The sequence below is a fragment of the Stenella coeruleoalba genome, assembly GCF_951394435.1.
Source record: "Stenella coeruleoalba genome assembly, chromosome: 16".
Lineage (NCBI taxonomy): Eukaryota > Metazoa > Chordata > Mammalia > Artiodactyla > Delphinidae > Stenella > Stenella coeruleoalba.
Window position 1 is genome coordinate 71,664,165 of NC_137162.1, and position 25,180 is coordinate 71,689,344.

At 44.1% G+C, this 25,180-nt stretch overlaps 1 protein-coding gene and 1 pseudogene across 2 annotated transcripts in view; both read left to right on the forward strand.

The window, feature by feature from the left end:
- LOC307175491 (ankyrin-3-like) overlaps window positions 1–25,180 on the forward strand; it is a 331,772-nt gene that overhangs the window by 124,806 nt on the left and 181,786 nt on the right. The window contains exon 8 of the mRNA XM_079900598.1: window positions 22,013–22,111. Within this exon, the coding sequence (XP_079756724.1) occupies window positions 22,013–22,111 (99 nt within the window). The remainder of the gene's footprint in view (window positions 1–22,012; window positions 22,112–25,180) is intronic.
- On the forward strand, window positions 414–2,773 carry LOC307175146 (SWI/SNF-related matrix-associated actin-dependent regulator of chromatin subfamily D member 2-like; annotated as a pseudogene). The gene is made up of 2 exons: window positions 414–477; window positions 1,198–2,773. The product of its transcript is annotated as an SWI/SNF-related matrix-associated actin-dependent regulator of chromatin subfamily D member 2-like (transcript).

Genomic DNA, 25,180 nt, shown 5'->3' on the forward strand with positions numbered 1-25,180 from the left:
GTGCCTATTTCCTAGGAGGAAAAGAAAACCAAGATCGGGGTCGGGAGTAGGGGTGGGTGATAAATATCTAAGTGAATATATAGAAAATGTGATTTAAATAATGATGACTGGAGACTACACACTGTCCCCCAAGTTGAAATTTCTGAGACTGTAGAAATGGGTCGGATGGCACTAACAGTGCTCTAGACATCAGGGTCTCGATCTTCCAGGTGGGAATGAGTTGGAATGTCTGGATAAGGCCCAGACTTTAGAACCCAAATAATAGAGGCCACCTTTTGCTCTTAACTTCTGTCCCCTCTAAACTTTCAGAATGGGTAACACGATTCTGTAACCTGAGTAAGCTCATAATCATAGGGAAAGGAATTACTGTGTCGTGTGTACTCCTGGACAGCCGCTCAGACATCCCAAGTAACATGGCCCTGAATGTAAAAGCTGGTCTAGCTCTAGGCCTGATCGTCAGCAACAGCATCATCAGAAGTAGAAACAAGGTGGGAAGCAGGACAGAGAAGTGGCTGGATGTGGGGACTCAGGATTCAGACTCCCTGGGTTCCAGTTTTGGATTTAACTTTTCTTTCTGTGTCCATCAGTTTCCTCATTGGTAAGATGAAGTTAATATGGATTATGAAATTAAATAATAAATGGTGATTAAAAAAAAGTAATAACAGCACTCCTGCGCTGGGTCACTGAGAAGTAGGAGTGAGCGTACCCAGAGCACCTAGCGCGGCGCCTGACACATCAGCACCAGCAGCGCTGTGATTTTGCACATAGCGTTGGAAGCATTATTTTTGCTAAAAACCTCACTTGTTAGGGGAGAAGTGGCAATAGACCCGATAGAGAGAACAATCGTAATGCTAGTACCAGCAGTAGTTGTAGCAGTAGTAAAAGTAATACCATCTTTGAAGCAGATGCCAAGCTGAGCATTTTTACCTCATATATTCTTATATCAAGAAAAGTGTTACTTATCCTTGTGTTACAGAAGGGGAAACCAAGGCCTAGGGATAAGAAATAGCTGGTCCAGATCACAGAGCTAGCAAATGAGAAATGGCAGAATTTCAGCCCCCAAGCTCTTCACCCCTCCAGTCTTCCGCCTCCCTCCGCTGATGTTAAGGGTTCATTTTTCTTTTCCTTCTTATAATTCATTAGTTCTATAAAAATTAATACGAACTCAGAATAGGCTAATATAAAAGCTATTTCCAGGGACAGAGCGATGTCTGGCCGCGGCCCTGGGAGCTCCGCCTCTGCCATCGGGACGCGGCGTGCTGCCCAGACCGGCGCTCAGGGGGCCCGGGCCGGCTAGAGGCATGGGGGGCACCGGGGCCCTGCGACGCACTACCAGAGGCCTGGCGGGTCATCAGGGAGCCGGATGCCCATGGCTGGCTTGCAGGTGGGAACCCCTACAGGCTCCCCATTCGGCACAGCTGCTCCACTTCGACCTGGCATGCCACCCACCGTGATGGACCCATTCCGAAAACGCCTGCTTGTGCCCCAGGCCCAGCCCCCGATGCCTGCCCAGCGCCAGGGGTTAAAGAGGAGGAAGGTGGCAGATAAAGTTCTACCTCAGCGAATTCAGGAGCTTGTCCCAGAGCCTCAGGCGTGCATGGATCTCTTGGCTTTTGAGCGGAAGCTGGACCAGACCGTTGCTCGAAAGCGGATGGAGATCCAGGAGGCCGTCAGAAAGCCTCTGACGCAAAAACGAAAGCTGTGGATCGATATTTCTAGTACGTTCAGTCCCAGCAAGGCAGAGGGTGATAGTGCAGGAACCGCAGGGACCCCCGGGGGGAAACCCCGCAGGGGACCAGGTGGCTTCCTGGGAACTCCGAGTAGAGGGGAAACTGTTGGGTGATCCTAGGAAACAGAAGAGGAAGTTTTCTTCCGTCTTTAAGAACCTCGTCATTGAGCTGGACAAAGGAACTGTACGGGCCTGAACCACCTGCTGGAGTGGCACCGGATGCCCACCACCCAGGAGACAGGTGGCCTCCAGGTGAAACGGCCCTAGACCTCATCGTCAGGTGCACCCGCCTGCTCATGCTGGGTCACCAGCCTCCCCAGTACAAGTCGGACCCCTGACTGGCGAGGCTGCTGGGGGTGCACACACACACGAGGGCTACCACCATGCAGGCCAAACACAGCCAGCTGCAGGACGGCCATGAGCGGGAGTACGTCAGCTGCAATCGGTACTTCCACCGGATCTTCAGCTGCGGCCGACTCCGTTTCTCTGAGATTCCCATGAAGCTGGCCGGGTTGTTGCAGCATCCAGACCCCATTGTCATCAACCATGTCATTAGCGTGGACCCTAACGACCAGAAGAAGACAGGCTGTTATGACATGGATGTGGAGGTGGATGACCCACTCAAGGCCCAGATGAGCAATTGTCCGGCCTCTACCACCCATCAGCAGATCGCCGCCCTTGATGTCAAGCTCCATGAGACCACTGAGTCCATCAACCAGCTGAAGACCCAGAGGGATCTCATGCTCAGTTGTAGCACTGACCCCCAGGACTTCATCCAGGCATGGCTCCGTTCCCAAGATCATCACTGATGTGATTGGGAATCCTGAGGAGGAGAGACGAGCTGCTTTCTACCACCAGCCCTGGGCCCAGGAAGCAGTGGGGAGGTGCATCTTTGCCAAGGTGCAGCAGCAAAGGCAGGAACTGGAACAGGTGCCGGGAATCCGCCTGACCGCAGGCTCGGGGATCCCTTCCTTTCTTCCCAGCCCTGGAGCACCCCCCTCCTCAGCCTGGAAGGGGACCACCCTCTGGGGCACAGACACGTAGGTCAAGGAGGGGGTGAGCGGTGTCTCCTGTCACCTTCTGCTCCCCAGCTTTAGTTTCATAAGTGTAGTGAGAGGATTCCGTGTTGCTTAGTCCCCAAAGCCTTACTACTTACACGTTGGCTTTAATTGGATTCACAGCAGAGGCCTCCTTTGCCCCCTGCAGGCAGGCCCGAGTAGGACCTGGAGGCTGTGCTTTGACATCGCAAAGGCCCCTGGCTTTGCTTGTTTACAGACCCCCTTGGAGCGAGTGTCAGCGCCGGCTCTGGGCAGCTGGGCGAGGAAAAGGGGCACAGCTCACACTCTTCCTGTAGCCTTTCCAAACCAAAGTTCTTCGCCATTCCTACCAGCCCAGCCTTGCTGCTGTTTTTTTTCCCTTTCCTTTGGGTATCTGCACTATTCGTGGAGCAGGTTTTTCTATGCGGGAGCCACGTTTTTTGTACAGGAGTAAGCTGGGGTTTTTCAGGGAGCCCTACTCAGTATCTCCTTCCTTATTTTCTTTTCTCAGTCTATGCAAGCGGCTCTGGCCGCCGTCATCTCCTGAGAGGCCAGAGGGCTGCCACCCCCAGCTCTTGGGCCCAGGGGTAATGCCTCCTAGAGGGAGGGCACGCTAGTTCTCTGGCGGGGCCTGAGGCATGGGTGAGCGTGCTGGGGGAGGGCAGGGGGAGGGCAGGGAAGCGGTGGCGAGGACTGTTGTTCCCCTTTGGAGCTTGGGAAGGAGAGTGGGCCTAGGGCTTGACAAGTGCCACTTCTGGCGGGTTTGGAAATTTCCAAATAAATCTTTGTTTATTGGTGGCAAAAAAAAAAAAAAACACCTATTTCCTATCCTATTGTCATCAGCCTGCTAAAAGCCTTTATCAGTTGAAATGAGGCAGCTCATGTCACTCTAGAGCCATGTTCTTATTGCACAAACAGCATCCTTGGGTTTCAGCAACATGGCAGACCCGAGGCCTAGTGTGACATTTTGAAGGACAAAGTTAAGTACTTCTTTAAGTCATGTATATACAGGGCACGCCGATGTGAAAACTGAAGCTCGTGTCTGTAAGATGCATCCTTCTGGTTTTATATCTCTAACTCACAGGAAACCTCATTAAGTCACATCTTCTAATTAGGACATTTGGAAAATTCATGTCAGGGTAGTGTCTGAAGTTTTGTCTTTGTGCCGTTGTTCAGAAATTTCCTGATGCTGCTGAAAAGAAGGAGATTGGGGTCATGTTTAAGCAATTTAAGAGGACACATTGCAGTATTTTCAGACTCCTTCAAACAATTCCAAAGCATCAATTTACATTAAAACAATGACTATGGTAATTACAAATGATGCTAATTTATTGATTAAAGATGAGTGGACACTATGGAAGCTAAAAAAAAAAACACACAAAAAAAAGGGTTCTGAAGAACCTAGGGGCAGGACAGGAATAAAGACACAGACATAGAGAATGGACTTGAGGACACGGGGAGGGGGAAGGGGAAGCTGGGACGAAGTGAGCAAGTGGCATGGACATATATACACTACCAAAGGTAAAATCAATAGCTACTGGGAAGCAGCCGCATAGCACAGGGAGATCAGCTCAGTGCTTTGTGACCCCCTAGAGGGGTGGGATAGGGAGGGTGGGAGGGAGACGCAAGAGGGAGGAGATATGGGGTTATATGTATATGTATAGCTGATTCACTTTGTTATACAGCAGAAACTAACACACCATTGTAAAGCAATTATACTCCAATAAAGATGTTTAAAAACAAAAAGTGGAGACCTCAGACCCACGTTGTTACCTTGTTAACCTTGTCTGAATTACCATATGTGATTTAAAAGTCACAGTGTGCTTTTGTTTAAAATATGTTAAAATTCAGACTTTTTTGCTGATTTGGAAAAGCATTTTCTCCAGACATTCCTCATTAACGAGGCCTCATAGCATTCTGAACTGAAGGCTGTGGTGGAAGTTAATCATACTTACTAGGAGGTCTGTACTGTTGCTTACACCCTACGACACATGCTTCCCTCCATACGTGATGGATGGCTTGCAGTAGGATGTCTGAGCAGAACTGGTCTTCATGAAAAGCTTAATTGGAGGCAACTGCTAGTTGCCTCCAGAAACCCACTGTAGGTTCCAAATCTCCAGTAATTCTGTTATGTAACAATCCAGCGTTTAGCCTTTTGTATTACAGAGACCTCTCCCTTCCCAACTCGAGTGGGGTCCTTCTAGGTCAGAGTTCTCTCAGGGATGTAGCAGGTGAAAGTCAGATGCCCTAGAACACAGATGGGATCAGATTTTGCCTGGTCAAAACAATAAAGGAAGGATCATGAAGCCTCAGTTGCAAAGAACTAGGTGCAAATCATAACCATAAATCGTATGCTTCAGGAACTGGGTTGAGATAGAGGTATCGATTCGAAAGTTAGAGGTCAAGTTACAAAATGACAGCAGCAACCTTTGTCTTAGGGGGGCTGTGATTTCTGCTTCCTGGCTGGGACAGAGCATTGAAGAAAGGCGGATACAGTCTTGTAGTGCTTTGTGGGCTGAGGGCGTGACCTCAAGAATAGCTACCTGCTGGTGAAGAGAGCTGGGGATAGGAGTAGGGATAACCCTTCTGGAATCATTGCCTGCGTGTAGTGCATGTGCAGATACGAGGCAGGTGCGAGGCAGAACCAAACGCGGTGTGACTAAAGAGAGAACACAGTAGAATGGATTGTTTCTATGCTTCTTTGTAGTGCTGGCTAGTTCAGGCAGCAAGAAAACAGATCGTAGCCAGTGGTGAACGTATACCCCCGAGCAGCAGTGATGGTGACTGATTTATAGGATACTTACTGGTTCTATTAACACCTTTCCTTAGATTTTTATTATAATGTGAATTTTGATTTTTGTGTTTGCCGTGTTTATGTATTGCATAAGATCTCCTGTCTGACATCTTAAATATTTCCTTTCGGATTATCCAGACCTGTTCAGCCTCAAGGTCCACAGCAGGGAGTTAATAGAATAGCTGCTGAAGACTGCAGTGCAGTGTCAGCATGCTGCATTCTCTGAATTGTGTCTGCTGAGATGGCCTTGACACCATCTGAATTTATGCGTGACCCTTGCTCCCTTAGCAAGTCATCCTAGCTCTCTTGGGGAAGAGAATGTAAGACACACCAGAGCTGCTCCTGATTCGCTTTCCAGTAAGGAGCATTGATGCCCTGGAGTAGGTAAAGGCCAAATTATATTATTGGATGCCTGCAAAATTCCCTTCATTGAAGAAGATAGATGAATGCTTTGCTAGCTAAGACATTTTTTCATCAAATACAGTGGACCACCTAACTTAATCTGCACTCTCGTCATTAACCTTTCTCTTGTAAATTATTATTTAACTTCCCATCTGGGGAAGACAATTGAGTAAAATATCCTTCTATTGGTCTTGGTATGTAGTACTTTTTTGTTCTGATCTCTGAAAGGATTACGGATTTATGTGTTTGAGTGCTATAACTCATTTGTTTCCAAAAGGATTTCAGGAGGTTTACAGATTAAAATATACAAAGTAAGACATGTAAGGATGAAACAGAAAAAGTAAATGTTACTAAGCAACTGGAAAGAGCTAGTGAATACAAAGCCCTTAAATTTAGGCTTTAAGGGCTTTTATACATGTAGTAGAAAAGGAAGCACGGGTTATATAGTTTTCACTTTTTGACAAAGGAAATCTTAGTTATCTATAGAGACAGGTTTTTTTGTGTGTGAAATAATTCAGATGTGATTTTTATATCATGTGAATCATTGTATTAAGAGCAGTGAGTTTCCAGAGAACAGCCTTGTGGTTGCCAGGTGGGAGTGGGGGAGGGAGAGGGATGGACTGGGAGTTTGGGGTTAGCAGATGCAAACTATGAAATTTAAAATGGAAAAACAACAAGGTCCTACCATATAGCCCAGGGAACTATATCCAATCTCCTGGGATAAACCATAATGGAAAAGAATATAGAAAAAGAATGTATATATGTGTATAACTGAGTCACGTTGCTATACAGCAGAAATCAGCATAACGTTGTAAATTAACTATACTTTAATGATAAAAAAGAACAGTTTCATAGTTGACGGTATCTTTAATAGCTACATTGCAAAAGGTTCCATTCCTACTACCCCATACTGCCTAAGTCTCCATCTGTGTAGGCGCCTTGCCCAGGGAGGCAGAGACACTATGGCCCAGGTACTTAGCTGTATGATGCTCTAATTGCGTGTGATAGAACTTGGCACGTGTGCCACAGATCTGTGACTAGTTAACATGTCCAACTGGACTGCCTTTCTCAAATAGCAGTTGTTTTGAACAAAGCTTTAGCAGGGGCTCAGCCACATTTGGAACTCAATTATGTCATAAGAAAGGCTACTTTATCTAAAGTTCTTAGATAAAGGCTACTTTATCTAAAGTTCTTTTTGTTAAAGGGAGAGCAGTGTTTTTAGACAGTTGAACTCCTAAACCTGTTGATGGAAACATACAAGTGTCAGGTTTTACGTTCTGCCCAAATAAGAGGTCGACACGGGGTCAGCACATGCATAAGCAAAACGACGTCCGTGGAGAAACATTATCTGGAGACTTCCTTTCTCAGTTAAATTCATTCTAGCAAATATTAAAGAACTTCCCCTGTAAGCTAGACCTGGAAGTCCAGACTCAAGTAAGCCACTGACCTGACGCTACTAATTTGTTGAGGCCCCCATGTGCTCAACCATACCAAAAAGTCTCTCTCTCTTAATTCCCCAAAGCACAACTAAGTCTTGGCTCTAGGACCCAACAAGACTTCTCTAAAAACTTTGGGATTGATGAAGGGAGTTCAGAACAGAAAGGCAGAGCTTGTTACTCAGGCATATAAAGGAATGAAATAGTGCCATTTGCAGAGACATGGATGGACCTAGAGATTGTCATACGGAGTGAAGTAAGTCAGAAAGAGAAAAGCAAATATCATATAATAATCACATATATGTGGACTCTAGAAAAATGGTACAGATGAACTTATTTGCAAAACAGAAATAGAGTCACAGACGTAGAGCACAAACTTATGGTTACGGGGGGGAGGGGGAGGGATGAAATGGGTGGTTAGGATTGACATATATGCACTATTATATATAAAATAGATAACTAATGAGAATCTACTGTATAGCACAGGGAACTCTACTCAGTGCTCTCTGGTGACCTAGGTGGAAAGGAAATTTTAAAAAGAGTGGATATATGTATACGTGTAACTGATTCACTTTGCTGTAGGCAGAAACTAACACAACATTGTAAAGAAACTATGTGCCAGTAAAAATTAATTTTTAAAAATGAGATTAAAAAAAAAAAGGCAGAGCTGAAGGACCTGTTCTGGATAACACTGTCCCCAAAGTCCGTGGGCTATGACCCCTTCCTCAGGAAAGGGCTCCCTTGTGAGCCCCCTGAAGCCACTGTGTTGGAGAGTCTCTCTTACTTCCCTTAGCGAGAACCCCTTTTACCAAACACTATGTCTCTTCTGGTCAGAGTCTAAGCCCCTTAACCTAGCCTCTGGTCCCAGAGAGAGGGGGAACCCCATTTCCTCTACACCTGGGCTCTCTTAATTCAGTAGCCACTAACAACTGAGTACTAACTTTAATTTAAATTAAATGTAAACGTCTATGCCTCATTCCCCAGAACCACATTTCGGGTGCCCAGTTTCCACGTGTGGCTAGCAGCCATTGTATTAACACTGTATACGTAACATTTCCATCATCACAGAAGGTTCTTTCGAGCAAAGCTGAGACACCATCAGTCTCAGGCCTCCTTCCCTTCGGTGTCATAATTATCTCTAAATGCAACTTTCCCCTCCAAGGAAAGTGATGCTTTAAGCAGGAGCAATTTTACTCCTAATAGACTCGCCCCTTTCGGCTCCAAAAGCAGATTGCCGCCTTTCCCATCATGTAAGCAGAGACCGCCGTGACCACCAACAGCAATAAAACTGAAATCTTCTTCCAAAGAGGACTAAAAATACTGCTGGCAACTTGAACGTAGTCATTTCTCCCCAGTTCATGCCATGGAGAGTTCAGAAATATCAGAGATTGAGATAGGTCTCAAGAGAGGTCTCCAATTGCCAGAGATTATGCCGCAGTTACTTCTGTGAGCCTCTGTTTTTTAAACTGGGTAAAAGATGCTTGTATCCTGTTCCTCAAAGACGCTTTCTCTGACCCCCTACAATAGGTCGCTCCCCTCCTTGCCCCAGTGTGTGTGCTCATCGTGCCCTGTTGGTCCCGTGATTGGCCTTGAAACTGAATTCTGTGCGAGTGTCTGTCTTGCACTCTGTGTTTATTACCTAAGCCCCTTGCGGTCTGAGATGCCTTATTCACCCTCTATCCCCAGCTCCTCCACAGGACATCTTTCCTCACCTGGTAAATATCCTCTTTCCAAATGCTTACCACATTCCTGCCTCCGTGATAATGACTTTAACGTGAACTTCTTCTTTTCAATCCTCCGGTGAAGGACTCAGCCGTGGAGAATGTGTCTCTTGCCATTTAGATTTTGTAAGAGAGGTAGGCATTTTATTTCAGAGAACCATTCCTCAAGGTACTGGGGGCAGGCAGGACCTGTATTTTTGCTGCCTGGCAGCCCTTGATCTGCCTCCCTGAGTGGTACCTTTCACGTACTGACGGAGCTGCATTCCATTAAGCCAGAGGGTGGTACCATGAGAGCATCCAGGGCGTTGCCTGCTGCAGAATAAGTGCTCAGCAGATGCTCATTTTCTTCCTTTCTTCTGTAGGTAAAAATGTGTAGTAATCATGATATAAAATAGTCGTGATTTGAGTGTTCAGTAAGTTCCAGCTTCCTTGTTAAGCATTGTGCGTGCATGAGCTGAACAGTCCTATTCAGGCTAAAGTAGAAGTGTCGGGAAATACGCCTCACACACCCTGTGCTTCACCTCCCCTGCAGGACTCTGAGTTCCTCGAGGGCAGACCTACGTGTTATTACACATTTGGGGATCCCTGGAGTGTAACCCACTACCTAGCACTGGGAAGGACTCGATATATATTTGTTGAATTCAAGAATGAATCAACAGATAACTTCCAGGCCTCCTTATCCACTATTCCCGGGCACCCAGTACCTATTCAAACCTGCTTTCCTCAAGCCCCAGTCCTCTCCCTGGTCTATCAGAATTTCAGGCCGAGCTTCACATGGTGTTAGGGACCCACTTCCCAAACTGATGTGAGCTGCATTACGGAGGATGGGAAATCCACAGGATTCTGTTAGAGGGGTAGAGGCAAGTGCACCGAACCCAAGTATTGAATGTCAGACGCTGAGAGGCAAGTTGATTTGAGCAGCCACGAGTCTTGCGATTCAGCAGCGTAGCTGACCTTGGAAGACACGCCTAGAACAAAGGGCTAGTCACCAAGGTCTGCTGCCCGGCTTTGTTCAGTTAAGGGTGTCTGAAGCAGAGCCTCCGTTTCTGAGCTGTCAAAGCCCAATCAAGGCCACCACCAGCCAGTGCTAGATCATCAGCCACTCAAACGTGGAGAAGAGGTGAGCATCGCTTCAGCAGGAGGGTGACTTTTGTAATGTTTTCATAAGGGTCCAGGGCTTCCGGAGACGCTACTGTAGTTTGTGTGGCGATGCCATTGCAGACACATTAAAAAAAAATATTTTCCCTGCATTATACGATTTATTTTTAAGATAAAATACAATAAAGCAAAAGAAAGAAAAGAAAAACCGCCCATAAGAGTCCTATTTTGTTAACGTTTAGATGTCTGTCCTTATAAAGCCCAAACACACACACACACACACACACACACACACACACATTCATTTTTATTGATACGTATTTTCAAATATAAAATAAGTTATGTTTATCTCCTAGTATAGGTTCAACAGCGTTAAAGACATTTTTTTTTACATCTTTATTGGAGTATAATCGCTTTACAATGGTGTGTTAGTTTCTGCTTTATAACAAAATGAATCAGTTATACGTATACATATGTTCCCATATCTCTTCCCGCTTGCATCTCCCTCCCTCCCACCCTCCCTATCCCACCCCTCCAGGCGGTCACAAAGCACCGAGCTGATCTCCCTGTGCCATGCGGCTGCTTCCCTCTAGCTATCTACCTTACGTTTGGTAGTGTATATATGTCCATGCCTCTCTCTCGCTTTGTCACAGCTTACCCTTCCCCCTCCTCATATCCTCAAGTCCGTTCTCTAGTAGGTCTATGTCTTTATTCCTGTAAAGACATTTCTAATGGGTTATATAAACCTCCTTTGGAAAGAAAATGGAGATTTGGGAGCCTTTAGCAAAGAAATGTGAGTTATGGAAAAGTCTCAGTGTGGTTACTGCATTACCCATATTCTTGTTACCATGGTGATATTAACATCTCAGGAAGAACAAAACCAGTAAGTAAGCGGAGGCCAGAGTGGTGGGAGATAGACCTTTTCTAGAGAATTGCTCTCTGCATGCCATGCAATCTTGTTCCTGCCTTTTTCATTTAATCCCCTGAATGCCACATCAAAGGAGAATCTCCTATATAATTTTTTAAGGGAATGTTTTTGTCTTAAACCCATGAGTACATTGGAGCTTATTAATATCCTACCCTGTGGTATGGGATGTGTGTTGTTGTCGTCTGAGGAGCTGAAGTTTCTAAGCTGTAGCAGCCTAGACTGAGGAGGAAAGTTCTCAGATACATGCTGGAGCCCTGGCTCTCATCCTGGCTGTATCATCGGTCACTGATGTGGTCCAGGGCAAGCCTCTTCATCATGTAGGCTGCATTTTTCTTTTCTTTTTTTTTTTAAATTTATTTATTTTATTTATTTATTTTTGGCTGTGTTGGGCCTTCATTGCTGCACACAGACCTTCTCTAGTTGTGGCGAGCGGGGGCTACTCTTCCTTGCAGTGCACGGGCTTCTCATTGCGGTGGCTTCTCTTGTTGCGGAGCACGGGCTCTAGGCATGTGGACTTCAGTAGTTGCAGCACGCGGGCTCAGTAGTTGTGGTGCATGGGCTTAGTTGCTCCGCGGCATGTGGGATCTTCCCGGGCCAGGGCTCAAACCCACGTCCCCTGTATCGGCAGACGGATTCTTAACCACTGCGCCACCAGCGAAGCCCTGCGTTTTTCTTATTAGCCAGATAGGAGAGAGATCAGTCAACCACAAGCCCTTCCCTTCTGCCTGACCACCTTATCTGACAGGGATGGAGGCCTTTCGCAGAAGAGAGTAGGTATAGTACAGTGTCAAAGCAAACAGCAAGGCAGTCAGACTGCTGGAGTTCCACACTGGTACTGTGGCTTACTTTCTGTGCTCCTGGGCAAGTTATTCTTGCTTCTTCAGCTTTGTCACCCGTAAAATGGGTCCGAAAATAGTACCCAAAGCGTAGCATCGTTGTGACCGCACGAAATAGTCCATATGAATTGCTTAGCGTGTGGGCCAGAGTCCTAGCCATGTTTGTGCTGGTGGTGGTGATTAAGGCTTACATCTGGGAGGAGACCCGTCAGTGTAAGACACAGTCACCTGTCAAGCGTGACACATGTCAAGCAAGCGACATCATGTCAGCTCTCGAGAGTACTTCTGGAGCTGGTCAGACATGGTGCGTCCCAGAATGTTGGAGTTAGTGTTTGCGTTGTGTCAGCATGAGAAGGACAGCCTTTACCAAACGATTAACGTGACATTGTTTGAGACAGTAAGAACGCCAGTAAAAAAAGATCATAGAAATTGGAAGGTACATATTTCCCTTTGTTTCACTTTTCGTCTTTGAATATGTGCCCTGCTTCCTGCAGTACAGCTCTAGAATTGTTGCTCTGAGAACATGTTTAAATGACCCGAATGAATCCTATTTTGAAATTCCGTGAAATAAAGTTCTATTAAGTTAGGAGTTGGCAGTGCTCGCTTTATTCATTTGCACTTTAAAAGGGAATAATTCATTAGCTGTAGAATTTTCATTTCCTCCACTGCAGCCCTCCACTGAACATGCGGACCATTGTTCACACTTCCTGTTGTCAGAAGGTGCACTTGGATGAGCTCAGATGCACCCTGGTCCCCTCCTGGGCATCTTAGTTCTTTCATGAGAAAATCTTGCTCTTGTTCCTCTGGTGGTTTGAAGCATATACAGGAAGGGCGAAGGGGCACCTAGAGCGAAGCGTTTAGGACTTTGAAGAACCAAACGTTGCAGAGAGGTGAATTGGGGACACATGCGCGATCCTTTATTGGCTCTCTCACAAGTCAAAGCGGTAGGTTCCAAGAAAACAAGTTCAGGGAGGAGATCAGCATGGACTATCATAGTTGAAAAAAAAAAATTGAAAAGCTAAGCTGTGATGGACATGAAAGGATTAGAGTCAGCTCCAGGAAGTGGAGGCTGAGGCCCATTTGCACATGTGAAATGAGGCTGGAGATGAATGGCGAGTCCAAGCCTGTGGGGAGGGACTCCCCGAACCCCTGGCTGGGCTGAGGGCACTGGCCTGGATCCTGCAGGTAGAAGGGAGTAATTGCAGCATTTTTGGTTTGTTTGTTTGTTTTTGAGGTAATTGGCATGATACACTGTATAAGTTTGAGGTATACAGTGTGTTGGTTTGATATATTTGTATATTGCAATATGATTACTACAGTTTTTGTTAGCTAATAACTCTAACATATATAATTATCATTTCTTTTTTGGGGTGAGAAAGGTTAAGATCTAGTCTCTTAGCAACTTTGAAGTTGATAATACAGTCTTGTTGACTATAATCATTATGCTGTAGATTAAATCTCCACAACTTATTTATCTACTATTTGCAAGTTTGTACCCCTAAACGACATCTCCCCAACTCATCCACTACCCCGCAGCCCCTGGTCACCGCCATTCGACTCTCTGTTCTTACAGGTCTTTAAATGGAGAAGTGGAATGATGGCTGGCATGTAATGGGGCAGGGCTGGGATAGCTACACCCCCTTCAGTGCGTGGGACATCCTCATGCCAGTGACAGTGTCCCAACCAGAATGCCAGTGGTGCCCCCTCTGAGACAGCATTGCTGGATTGATCATCTCTTTACAGCCAAGAGATGGAGAGATGGGAACGTCCCCAGATGGGAAAGAAGGGCCGGGCAGTTCGTGTTCACTCTGGGACTGCTCTGCAGCGGGCAGCAAGCTTCCCCCATGATGCACCCCTCAGAGTTGGTTGGACTGGAAGACCCTGAGGGTCCTTTCCACTCTTACTACTGAGACTTTGAAATAGGAGGTGGAAAAAACTTATCCAAAATTCAAACTAATTTAGGAAATGGCTTTCATTTATGACTACGTACTCCAGTAAGTTTCCTATACATTATTTCCTTTATTCTTCACAGTTATCCCGTGAGATGTGGGTATGAGTTCCATTTTACGCCAGGGAGCGAGAAGTTAAATAACTTGTGTTTCAATTAAACTGTACGGCTTCAAGGTGGCAGAGCTTGAGCTAAGAACAGCAAAGTAAATCAGTCAAGTAAAATAAGACAATAAAAACAAGCAAGTAAAATAAACGACATTCAGACTGTGTAGTTCATGATATTCTAACATCGGAGGGCGTGTGTACCGGGCTTTGGACTTAATCCAGGGTCATCCCAGGAAAACCAGAACTGCCAGTAGTCTCTCTTCGACCAGCTGGCTACTCGTTTGCTGCCTGCACCAGTTGCAAAATGAATTAAATACATTTTTCAAGATTTTAAAGGTTTTTTTGTTTTTAACTCACTACGAAATCCCATCTCGCATTTAAGGACGTTTTAATTGAAAGATGAGCAAACTTAAAAAAACGGACACATGATCAAATTCATTCTAAAAGGTAATGCATTCATATTTCCACTACATGTTATTTATTATCTCTATCAGTCCTGCATTTTTGAACCCCTAACGATCATGCTTTGAAATGGACTCTCGATATTTAGAAACGTAATGGCTTTATGACGAAAAGGTATCATGTACGTTTTCTGGTAAGAAATACAAGGCAGGCTTGTCCAAGGAGCACGTCCCTCTGAGTTTGAAAATGAAAAACCATTTTCTCATAGCCTCCAACCGGCCTTGCAGCCGGTTTTCCCTAGCTGGCCAGCATCTTCCCATTCCCCTGGACCGGGATTCAGTGCTTCAGGGATGGGGCCTCGCAATCTGTGTTTTTTTAACAAGTTCCTCAGGTGATTCTTCCGATCGAGCCTATTAGAAAACATTGACTGAGGCCATGCTCTGAAAATCTTGTCTCCATATAAATTGTCTAAAGTTGAGTCACAGAAATCGCAAAAAGTTTTTTGCTTGTAAAAACTACCTTTATGTTTATAAGCCCATAATAATATAACCTTGAATTTACAGCATATTTACAGCTTACAGCAGCGGTCCCCACCCTTTTTGGCACCAGGGACTGGTTTCGTGGAAGATAGTTTTTCCACGGACTTGGGGGCGGGGGGGGGGGTATGGTTTGGGGATGATTCAAGAGCATTACATTCATTGTGCACTTTATTTCTATTATTATTACATCAGCTCCTCCTCAGATCATCAGGCATCAGATCTCGGGGGTTGGGGACCCCTGGCTTACAGAATACTTTTATGTACAGTGCATCATTTGAGACCCACAAGAATAGATAGTTTTACAGATGAGAACTGAGATCCCAAGAAGTCCTTTGTCCCAGATCCTACTGAGAGTAAGATGGAAGAACAAGGATGTGCGTCCAGACCTTCTAACTCATTTTTTATGTCTCAGTGTGTGACCGTCAGCCCCCAGCAGCAGTGCCAGATGGAAGCTGAGGCCGGGATGTTGGCCCCTGGGTAGCTGTGGTCTTGCTGGTCCCTGGAGGAGCTCCATCTCCTTAGAACGAGTATACTGCACACAGATAAAGCCATCTGCACTAGACTGGCTTTATTTCTTTCCAAACCATCTTTCTTTAGAAACTTCAAAGACATTATTTTCATTTTTGACGTGTTTGAAACTTCAGCAAGAATCTAATTTATTGGAAGGCCAAGTGAGGGTAGGATACTTGAGAGACTAACAGTTTCAAGTTCACTGACATCTCCAAAGCCTGAAAGAATGATTTATTTTCTGGAGGGGAAAGAAAAGTATTCAGCACAGAGATTAATTTAATTTCAGATTTATTAGAAACGATATGAGTGTGGAAAATTTATAACTATAAACCACCTTCATTTTTTTGTTTTTAAGAAATTTTACTAGTAGACTTAGAAAAAATATAGACTGTTAATAAAATTACAGCATTCATTAGAAAGATTACAGGAAATCTATATCATTAGATTAACTCATTTTAAATAATTAAACTTTTTTTTTTTTTTTTTTTTTTTTGGCGGTACGCGGGCCTCTCACTGTTGTGGCCTCTCCCGTTGCGGAGCACAGGCTCCGGACACGCAGGCCCAGCGGCCATGGCTCACAGGCCCAGCCGCTCCGTGGCATGTGGGATCCTCCCGGACCAGGGCATGAACCCGTGTCCCCTGCATCGGCAGGCGGACTCTCAACCACTGCGCCACCAGGGAAGCCCAACAAGTTATTTTGATTTGTTTGAGTTTTACTCTCCTCATCTGTAACATAAAGAAAGAAAATAGATAGTACCCCTTATTAGGGTTGTTGAGTGGGTTAAATGAGATAAGAGTTACGGAATACCTGTGAGTTTCCTTTCTCTTTTTGAATTAATCTCATGTCTCCCCTTGGCAGTCCTGTGATGGAGGCACTGGAGGTATTATGTCCATTATACAGATGAGAATATAAGTCCATGGAGGTGTGGTTTGGTATGTTTCACTATTTTGAGATAATTCCCTACCATGATCTCTTCAAATATTTCTTCTGCCCTATTTTCTCTCTTTTCCTTATGCATCTCCAATCAGCTATTTTATATCATCCCACAGCTCTTGGGTGCTCTGTTCTTTCTTTCCATTCTTTTTTCTTTTTTCTTTTTTCTTTGTGTTTCAGTTTGGATCATTCATACTGGTGTATCTTTCAGTTCACTGATTCTCTCCTCAGCTCTGTGAAGTCTGCTGATGAGCCCATCAAAGGAATGCTTCATTTCTGTTTTTTTTCACTTTTACTTTATATTTTTATTTAATTTTTATTTTATATTGGAGTATAGTTGATTTACAATATTGTGATAGTTTGAAGTGTACAGCAAAGTGATTCAGTTATACATATATATATATATATATATATATTCCCTCTTTTTCAGATTCTTTTCTTATATAGTTTATTACAGAATATTGAGTAGACTTCCCTGTGCTATGCATTAGGTCCTTGTTGATTATCTGTTTTATATATAGTAGTGTATATATGTTAATCCCAAACTCCTAATTTATCCCTCCCCCCAACCTTTCCCCTTTGGTAATCATAAGTTTGTTTTCTATGTCTGTGAGTCTGTTTCTGTTTTGTAAGTAAGTTCATTTATATCAATTTTTTTAATTCCACGTATAACTGGTATCATATGATACTTGTCTTTGTCTGATTTCACTTAGTATGATAATCTCTAGGTCCATCCATGTTGCTGCAAATGCATTATTTCATTTTCTTATGGCTGAGTAATATTCCATTGTATATATGTACCACATTTTCTTTATCCATTCCTCTGTTGACAGACATTTAGGTTGGGAATGCTTCATTTCTGACAGTGTGGTTTTCTTATCAAGTGTTTCCGTTTGACCTAAACTCCCTAACTTTTGTTGCATGTCGTTCCCCTGTTCCACTAGATAGACTGCAGACACTGAGGAAAATAGTATCCCTGCTTGGAAGCGGCATGTGTCTTCCTTCTCCTGTCAGGCTGTACATGTGGAAGCCCAAGCCGGCTGAGTCCAGAGTTGAGCTGAGTTTCCATTTTGTTTGCAGCACAGGTTTCACGTTCCTCTAGATGGGGCTGCACCGCCTTATGCTGAGGGTGAGGGCCAGCCGTCAGAGATTTTCCCTGGTTGGTGCGCTTCCCCCGCTCAGCTCTACCTGCATCCCTGTAGCACAGAGTCTCTCTCTCACCAAGCTCCTGCCGCCCTCAGGAGCCGGCTACAGTTGCTTGTTACGTTAGGCTGGGGCTGAGGGGTCTTTCATTCTGGATCCGCTTCAGTCTTAGGGAGTATGCCTAGGCCTCAGCTCTGGGTCTGTCTCAGCACTCTCGCCCTTTCTACCACGGCAGCCAACCTCTGCCTGGTATACGTGGTTGTGATCTCGGGTGGCCTCAGCCTGCAGCGGCTTGAAGCCGGACTTCAATCTGGCGAGAGATTGAAGTCAGGCCGCGGCAGTGAGAGTGCTGGATCCTAGCCGCTAGGTCACGAGGGCCAATAGCCAATGACAAGGCCCTGGCCCATCAGCTTGGTAGAAAGGAGTTTCCACAGAGAGACGGAAAGTAGTGAAACAAGTCAATTGTATATTAGGAGGAAAAAGAGTACGTGTGAATAGACACACACGGGCAGACTCAGAGAGAGAGTCGTGCCTTTGTGGTAGTTTGTATCTCTTTTATGGGGCATTTCTGCCGGGTTTCCTCTGGCCAAGCATCTTGCTTTTCCTGGCTCTGAGTTTGTATCGGGTTTAACTCAGGGTCCTACCCTATGTGCGCATGCATCTCTTAGCCAAGATGGGTATTAGCCCAGAGGCCTGTGGGAAGGTTGACATCACCTACTCTGATGTGCCCCCTCCCTTTTTGGCCCCCTAGGAGGCTTTCTGCACACGTGTAGTTGGGAAGGTCTCCTTGACCTCAAGAATGAGGAATATGTGGTCTCTTTTATCTGGGCATGGCTCAGGTTCTCCTCCCTCCTGTATTGTGTTCATCTTGGAGTATCTGTCCACAGGGGACAAACTCCAGCTGCCCAGCCTGGGGCCCATCTATCTCCTGTCTCAGTTGTAGATTTGGAGGTTCCTCATATATACTGCCAAACTGCATCCCAGAAAGCAGACACACATTTGCGCGTCCTGAGCGGCTAATGAGGTTCTCCTAAACAAGCCTTTTTGTCTTTAACATCATTGGACTCTTGATTCGGTGGGATTCCGTAATTTTGTGACCCGCTTGTATAATGGAAATGCAGCAGTGGACCTGGTACCTAGTAGAGCATAAAAGATTTTTACTGGTTAACTGAGGAATCTAAATAGAAATGTCCTGTTGACCGGTCCAAAGGTCCCACTTTGATTTTGACTTCTTCCTAATTGACAGAAGCAGTCGCTACCTGATTCAGGAATACAAAAGTATGTGTTTCACTCAGAAGCTCCATTTGACGGAGATGAGAAGCCTAGTCTTTAGGCGAAGCCTTTATGATCCCTGACTGGAAATACCACACACACACACCCTACCCCGAGGATCTAGAAAACTGAATTCTGATGCTGATTCTGCCTCTCATTAGTTGTCTCTTAATATACAGATTACTGATCAGTTCTATCCCTTAGTTGATTGATCAAATGGGATTAATGATATATATCTTCCTTCAGTAGATTGTTGTGAAGATAAAATGAAATTACATAAGTAATTTACAACACTTATTAAGTGCTGTAGAAATAGAAAGTAGTACTCTAGGAGGGGTCAGAGCAGTGTAGAAAAATGTGGGAGTTTGAATTTCAAGGTACTCTTTTGACATCTACACATCACCGTAAGATAGAGTCCATGAATATGGAAGAGAGCAAAATTAGAAATAGAGCTCTTTCCTCTCACTAAAATTAGCCTACTTGTGATAAAGGTTAATTAAGTCCTTCTCCACCAGGCAAGAGCACATCTTTAAAGGGAAATAGCATGTCAGCCCTGACTCACGCTGGGGAGTGATGAGGTCTTTGTGTCGTATCCCACTCTGAGCTCGGTAAGCTCTCCTGTTGGACTGTGTTTCCTATAGACCTAATCTGATGCTGCATCTGCTGTCTCAGGCCTAGAATTCATCCGTAGTGCTGCTTGGCTCATTTACATACTTGCACTCAGACAACGGAGACAAGCAAGACCATCAGGAAGTTTCTTTCTGCCAGCTTTCATTCATACGCAAAATCATCCACCCCAAAGAGGGCCAAAGCATATACAATGCACAGCCTCTATAGTTTTAATTCCCCTTTTGTCACCTGTTACACACCGTTGAAACCATCAGCCACAAGCTGATAGGTCTAGAGCAGAGATCAACCAACTACTGCCCACAGGCCAAATCCAGCCCACCAGCTGTTTTTGTAAATAAAGTTTTATTGGAACACAGACACTCCCGTTTCTGTGCATGTCACGCGGGGCTGCTTTATCGCTACAAAGGCAGCACTGACAAATTGCAATGAAGATGGTATGGCCTGCAAAGCCAGAAATACTTGATATCTGGCCCTTTGCAGAAAAAGTATGCCTACCACTTGGTCTAGAGCAATGATACTAGCCCTGTCCACTCCCCACCAGCATGACTAAGGCATATCTCTTTTACTCAGATCTCTTTCTCCTTCTTTGACTTAACGAACTAATTATTGTGGAACTGATTTATACTTTAGCACCTAAGAATAATGAGGTAAAGAGTTGTTCACATGGGAGAATGTATAATGACTAAAAGCATCTAACTAGAAAAGCTTATAGAAAACACAAAAGAATGTGTTAAACAGCTCTCGATGAGGATGCAACTACACAGTAAATTCCCCAGTTTAATCAATAAATATATGGGCATGGAAAAAAGAAGGTGGAATAGGGCATCTGTGGAGATTTTAAAAGAGATTTAAGGGACATTTCAACCTAATGCAAGTTGTGGATATTCTAATCTGAACCACTGTACTGAGAAAATTGGGGAGAATGGGAGAATGTAAAAACACTGACAGGTCTTGGCTTTTTGAAAGAATTATTTTTACTTAGATAAAATTAATGATATTGTTATTATTTGTTTACAAATATCCTTATCTGTTAGAGATAATTAAGTTGCAGTAATTGGGGGTGAAATAATAGGATGCCTAGGATTTTCCTTCTCCTCTTAAACTCCTGCAGGCAGAAAAAATAGTCGGCAGTATAGAAGAAATGATATTGGCAAGGTTTGACAGTTATTGAACCAGAGTGATGAGTACATGAAGCTCATTATGGCTTTCTCTCAAACTTTGTGTCTGTTTGAAAATTTTCATTTGAAAGCGTTTTTTTCAAAAGCATAAGTTTAAGAGTCATATTTTAATTTGAATCTTGGTTTTGCCTGCTGTTTCTAATCTGTAAGATGGTCATTGTGATTCAGATTGTATGTGACATTGTGAGGATTCTGAAAACTAAGTGAGATACTAAAGAGTTTAAGGCAGTGCAGCGTAACTCACAGGACGTGAATCAATACCTGGTAGCTATTATATTGTATCTGCCATCACAGGACAAGAATGTAACCCCTTATGAGCCTCATTCGTTTATCGTGTAATTGACTTTTGTGAACTGCAGACCTTAAACCCATGTTGTTGCTACACAAGAAGAAGGAGCCAAAATAGAGACTGTTTTCACTATGTGCACGTATTTCCTTGACAGTCTGGACATAATCACAGCACCTGTCAGATGAGTGGAGGGAAGGACTGTGGTATCCAGGGGATCTTGATTGGAATGTCAGATTGTCCTGACCATATGTCTATTCCTCAACAGTAATTTTTTTTTTTTTTTTTTTTGGTACGCGGGCCTCTCACTGTTGTGGCCTCTCCCGTTGCGGAGCACAGGCTCCGGATGCGCAGGCCCAGCGGCCATGGCTCACGGGCCCAGCCGCTCCGCGGCATGTGGGATCTTCCCGGACCGGGGCACGAACCTGTGTCCCCTGCATCGGCAGGCAGACTCTCAACCACCGCGCCACCAGGGAAGCCCTCAACAGTAGTTTAAAAAAAAAAAAAAGCAACATAGTCATTTTTCTGTGCAATTGCTAACAAATGCCTGTGAACGCTTTTTAGCCCATCGCGCATGGGAAGCCCTGTGACCGTGTAGGGCACTGACGGACTTCCCAGTTTGAGTTCCTCTTGTCTCTCCTTGACAACTTGTACTCAGATGACCCAGAGCAGGCTCTGAGTAACATGACACTCCTTTCAGTAAGTCTCAGCTGACTAATCAGCCACTGAGTCAACCATTCAGTAGCCAGTGTGCATCACACACAGTGATAGGAAAACATGTTGACTTAAATGTGCAGGATGTTAGAACAAAAACTATCACCATGTCATCCATCAATAATGTCAATCAAAGGAAATAAACTTGGACCCTACGCCACAGAGTGTGTCCCTTAAAATTCATCCCTTTTGAGGTCTCCTTCTGAGTAAAATTACCGTCAGATAGAGATGTTGGGAACTATTCTATTCACGACGGATATTTTTTTAAAAAGGTAAGAAAAGTGTGAGGATGTGTTGGGGAAGGTTTAGGAAGCAATGTTTTGGTTAAACTCAGGTAACACTGTACTTTTTTCTCTGTTCTTCCACAGAATGACATCACTCCTTTACATGTTGCATCAAAACGAGGAAACGCCAATATGGTAAAACTATTGCTTGATCGAGGAGCTAAAATTGATGCCAAAACAAGGGTAAGACTGCAACTTATGTGCCTGCTTATGCTTATTTTCAGGAAGCAGGAATACTTCTCCTAGTACTTTTGTTGCTAGTTCAGCCCTGGCTTTATCTTTATGTCCTTTGTTGTAGTCTCTTTAAAAAATGACTGCTAAGTTGATTCTTCGTACAATGGGATAATGATCTATATTTATAAATCTTTAATACACGTTTAAATAGTACCTGGCTTTAATTATAGAAACTGAGACCTATGTCCAGAGTTTTAGTTGAGTTAAATTTTTAAGCAGTTAATCACTACTTGATATTGCAGGCAGGGCTGTTGGGCCAGTTTGATATTAAGACTGACGGTTATTCTATTTAAAAATAAATCTGTACCCCTTTGCACATTGCTGGTGGGAATGTAAAATTGTGCAGCCACTATGGAAAACAGTAAGGAGGTTCCTCAAAAAAGTAAAAATAGAGCTACCGTATGATCCAGCAATTCTACTTTGGGGTATATACCCCCAAAGAATTGAAAGCAGTATCTTGAAGCCATATTTGCACAACCAGGTTCATTGAAGCATTATTCCCAATAGCCAAGAGGTGGAAGCAACCCACTTATCCATCGACAGATAAATGGATAAAGAAAATGCACCGTGTACATACAGTGGAATATCATTCAGCCTTATAAGAAAATCCTGTCACATTCCGCAACATGAATGAGTCTTGAGGACATTAAGCTAAGTGACAGAAGCCAGACACGAAAGAACAAATACTGTATGATCCCACTTACAGGAGGTATCAAGAGTAGACAATCATAGAAGTAGAATAGAAGTAGAATGGTGGTTGCCTGAGACTTGGGGGACAGGGAAATGAGGAGTTGTTGTTTAATGGGATAGAGTGTAATATTGCAAGATGAAAGTTCTAGAGATGTTACACAACAGTGTGAATACAGTTAACACCACTAAACTGTACACTTAAAAGTGGTTAAGAAAGTAAATTTTACAGTGTGTTTTTTTTACCACAATTTAAAAAAAAAATTTTTTTAAACACAGATCAGTCTAGCCTGGTGTTTGACACGTTGCTTGTTCTGTGTGATGCACTGTGTGGGGAGGGGAAAGAAGTGAAACTTAGAATCAAGTGGGAATCCCGGATGGTGAGCTTAGCTGGTTGACTTAGGTCGGCGATGTAACCTTCTGCATGTAATTTCTCTATCTGAAAATACAATCAATGGCCACCTTGAAGGGTTGTTGCAGTGATCAAGCTATCGTTTGTAAACTGTGTTGGCGTAAAGTAGACCAGAAATAATCTCAGCCATTACTAGTAGAGGCACACCTCAGATATATTGCAGGTTCAGTTCTAGACCCCTGCAATAAAGCGAATATTGAAAATGTGAGTCACAGGAATTTTTTTGTTTCCCAGTATATATAAAAGTTATGTTTATACTATAGTCCATTAAGTGTGCAATAGCATTACCTCTTTTAAATATACATACTTTAAATTTAAAAAATACTTTACTGCTTAAAAATGCTAACCATTATCTGAACCTTTAGCAAGTCATAATCTTTTTGCAATAGTAACGTAAAAATCACTGACCAGAGATCACCATAACAAATAAAACAATAATGAAAAAGTTTGAAATGTTGCGAGAATTACCAAAATGTGACACAGAGACACAAAGTGAGCAAAGGCTGTTGGAAAAATGGTGCCAATAGTCTTGCCTGATGCAGGGTTGCCACCGGTCTTCAATTTGTAAAAAAAAAAAAAAAGCAATATCTGCAAAGAGCAATAAAGCGAAGAACAATAAAATGAGGTGTGCCTGTATAACTCAGAGCTCCAATTAACATTAAGCTTCTAGCCAGGGATTTTCTTTTTCAGCATTTCATGTAAGAGCAAAATGTGGTCTCCTAAACATCCTCCTCTCTAAGGGTTTCGGAGAGTTTTCCCTGTCCTGTAATTGTATCTCCCACAATCCTCTGGTTCCTCTTTCCAAGAATCCTGATCTCCATGTTTCTAAAACCGGCCCAGTCACCTGAACTTGATTCCCGTAGCTCCTGGATTCACTACTTTCTTATTCCCTGCATGTATTCCCTCAATCAGTAAATGATTATTGAGTGCCCACTGTGGGCCAGACATAGCTGATTAACAGAGCAAGACAGCAAGACGCTTCCCCTACCCTCGTGAAGCCGATGGGTAATTTGTCTGCTGTGTGCTGTGACCCAAAGACAGCCCAGCCATGAGTATTTAGCAGGAGACCCGGACTTCTTTTTCTTGGTAACTATTAAACCTGAAAAACATGTATGTAGCGTAAAAGAAACAAGCTTCCTGGAGAGGAGGAATGAAGGAAGTTGAAGGTTGACCCCCTGCAAGACTGTCTGACCGGGGAAGTAAATTGAAGAGAGGTCTCAGTGCATTGTCTTGGTATTATTTGCTAAGAAACCATCACCAGTATGCTAGAACTGTTGTTTTAAATGGCAGGGGTCTTCCACTGAGTACAGGCTGCTTAAAGTAGTTGTAACAATAAAAGTTAGAGAATCGTTGCTTATGCCACTTGGTTACCAATAGAGCTAACGGGTCCCTTGTGAACAGGGAGAATTTTTGTGACGAGCAAAGAGGGGTACTCGAGCCAAGGCAAACCGAGGAGCTTGGGGGGCTGTACCTGGATATCCAGCTGGGGTTTAACTGAGTGTGTGGATTAGAAGTGACCTTATTTCTCCCTCTTTTGATACAATCATCAATCACCAGCACAGCAAAATTGCCTGTCAGTCATCTTGCATCGTTTATCAAACACTTACTTGCTGTATTTGGTACAGCGGGAGGAGGACAGCATATAGGAGATTCAGGTCCCATCTTAAAGGGGCACGTGGTGTCACAGGGGAGGACCAGGGTGAAAACATACAAGCACTTCTGGGTCAAAGCATCAGACCTACGGAATACTGGACATAGGCGAACTCAGTATACACTTAGTTTCTATGCCCTTTTTGCCTCCCTGTTCTGCAAGGCTGTCTTATGTTAAACAAGATGTAGACTTCTTTTCACCATCCATTCGGTTTCAACGTGGCGTTACTTTTCTTCTGTGTTATGAGTGCCACGGGGATGTGAAGGAG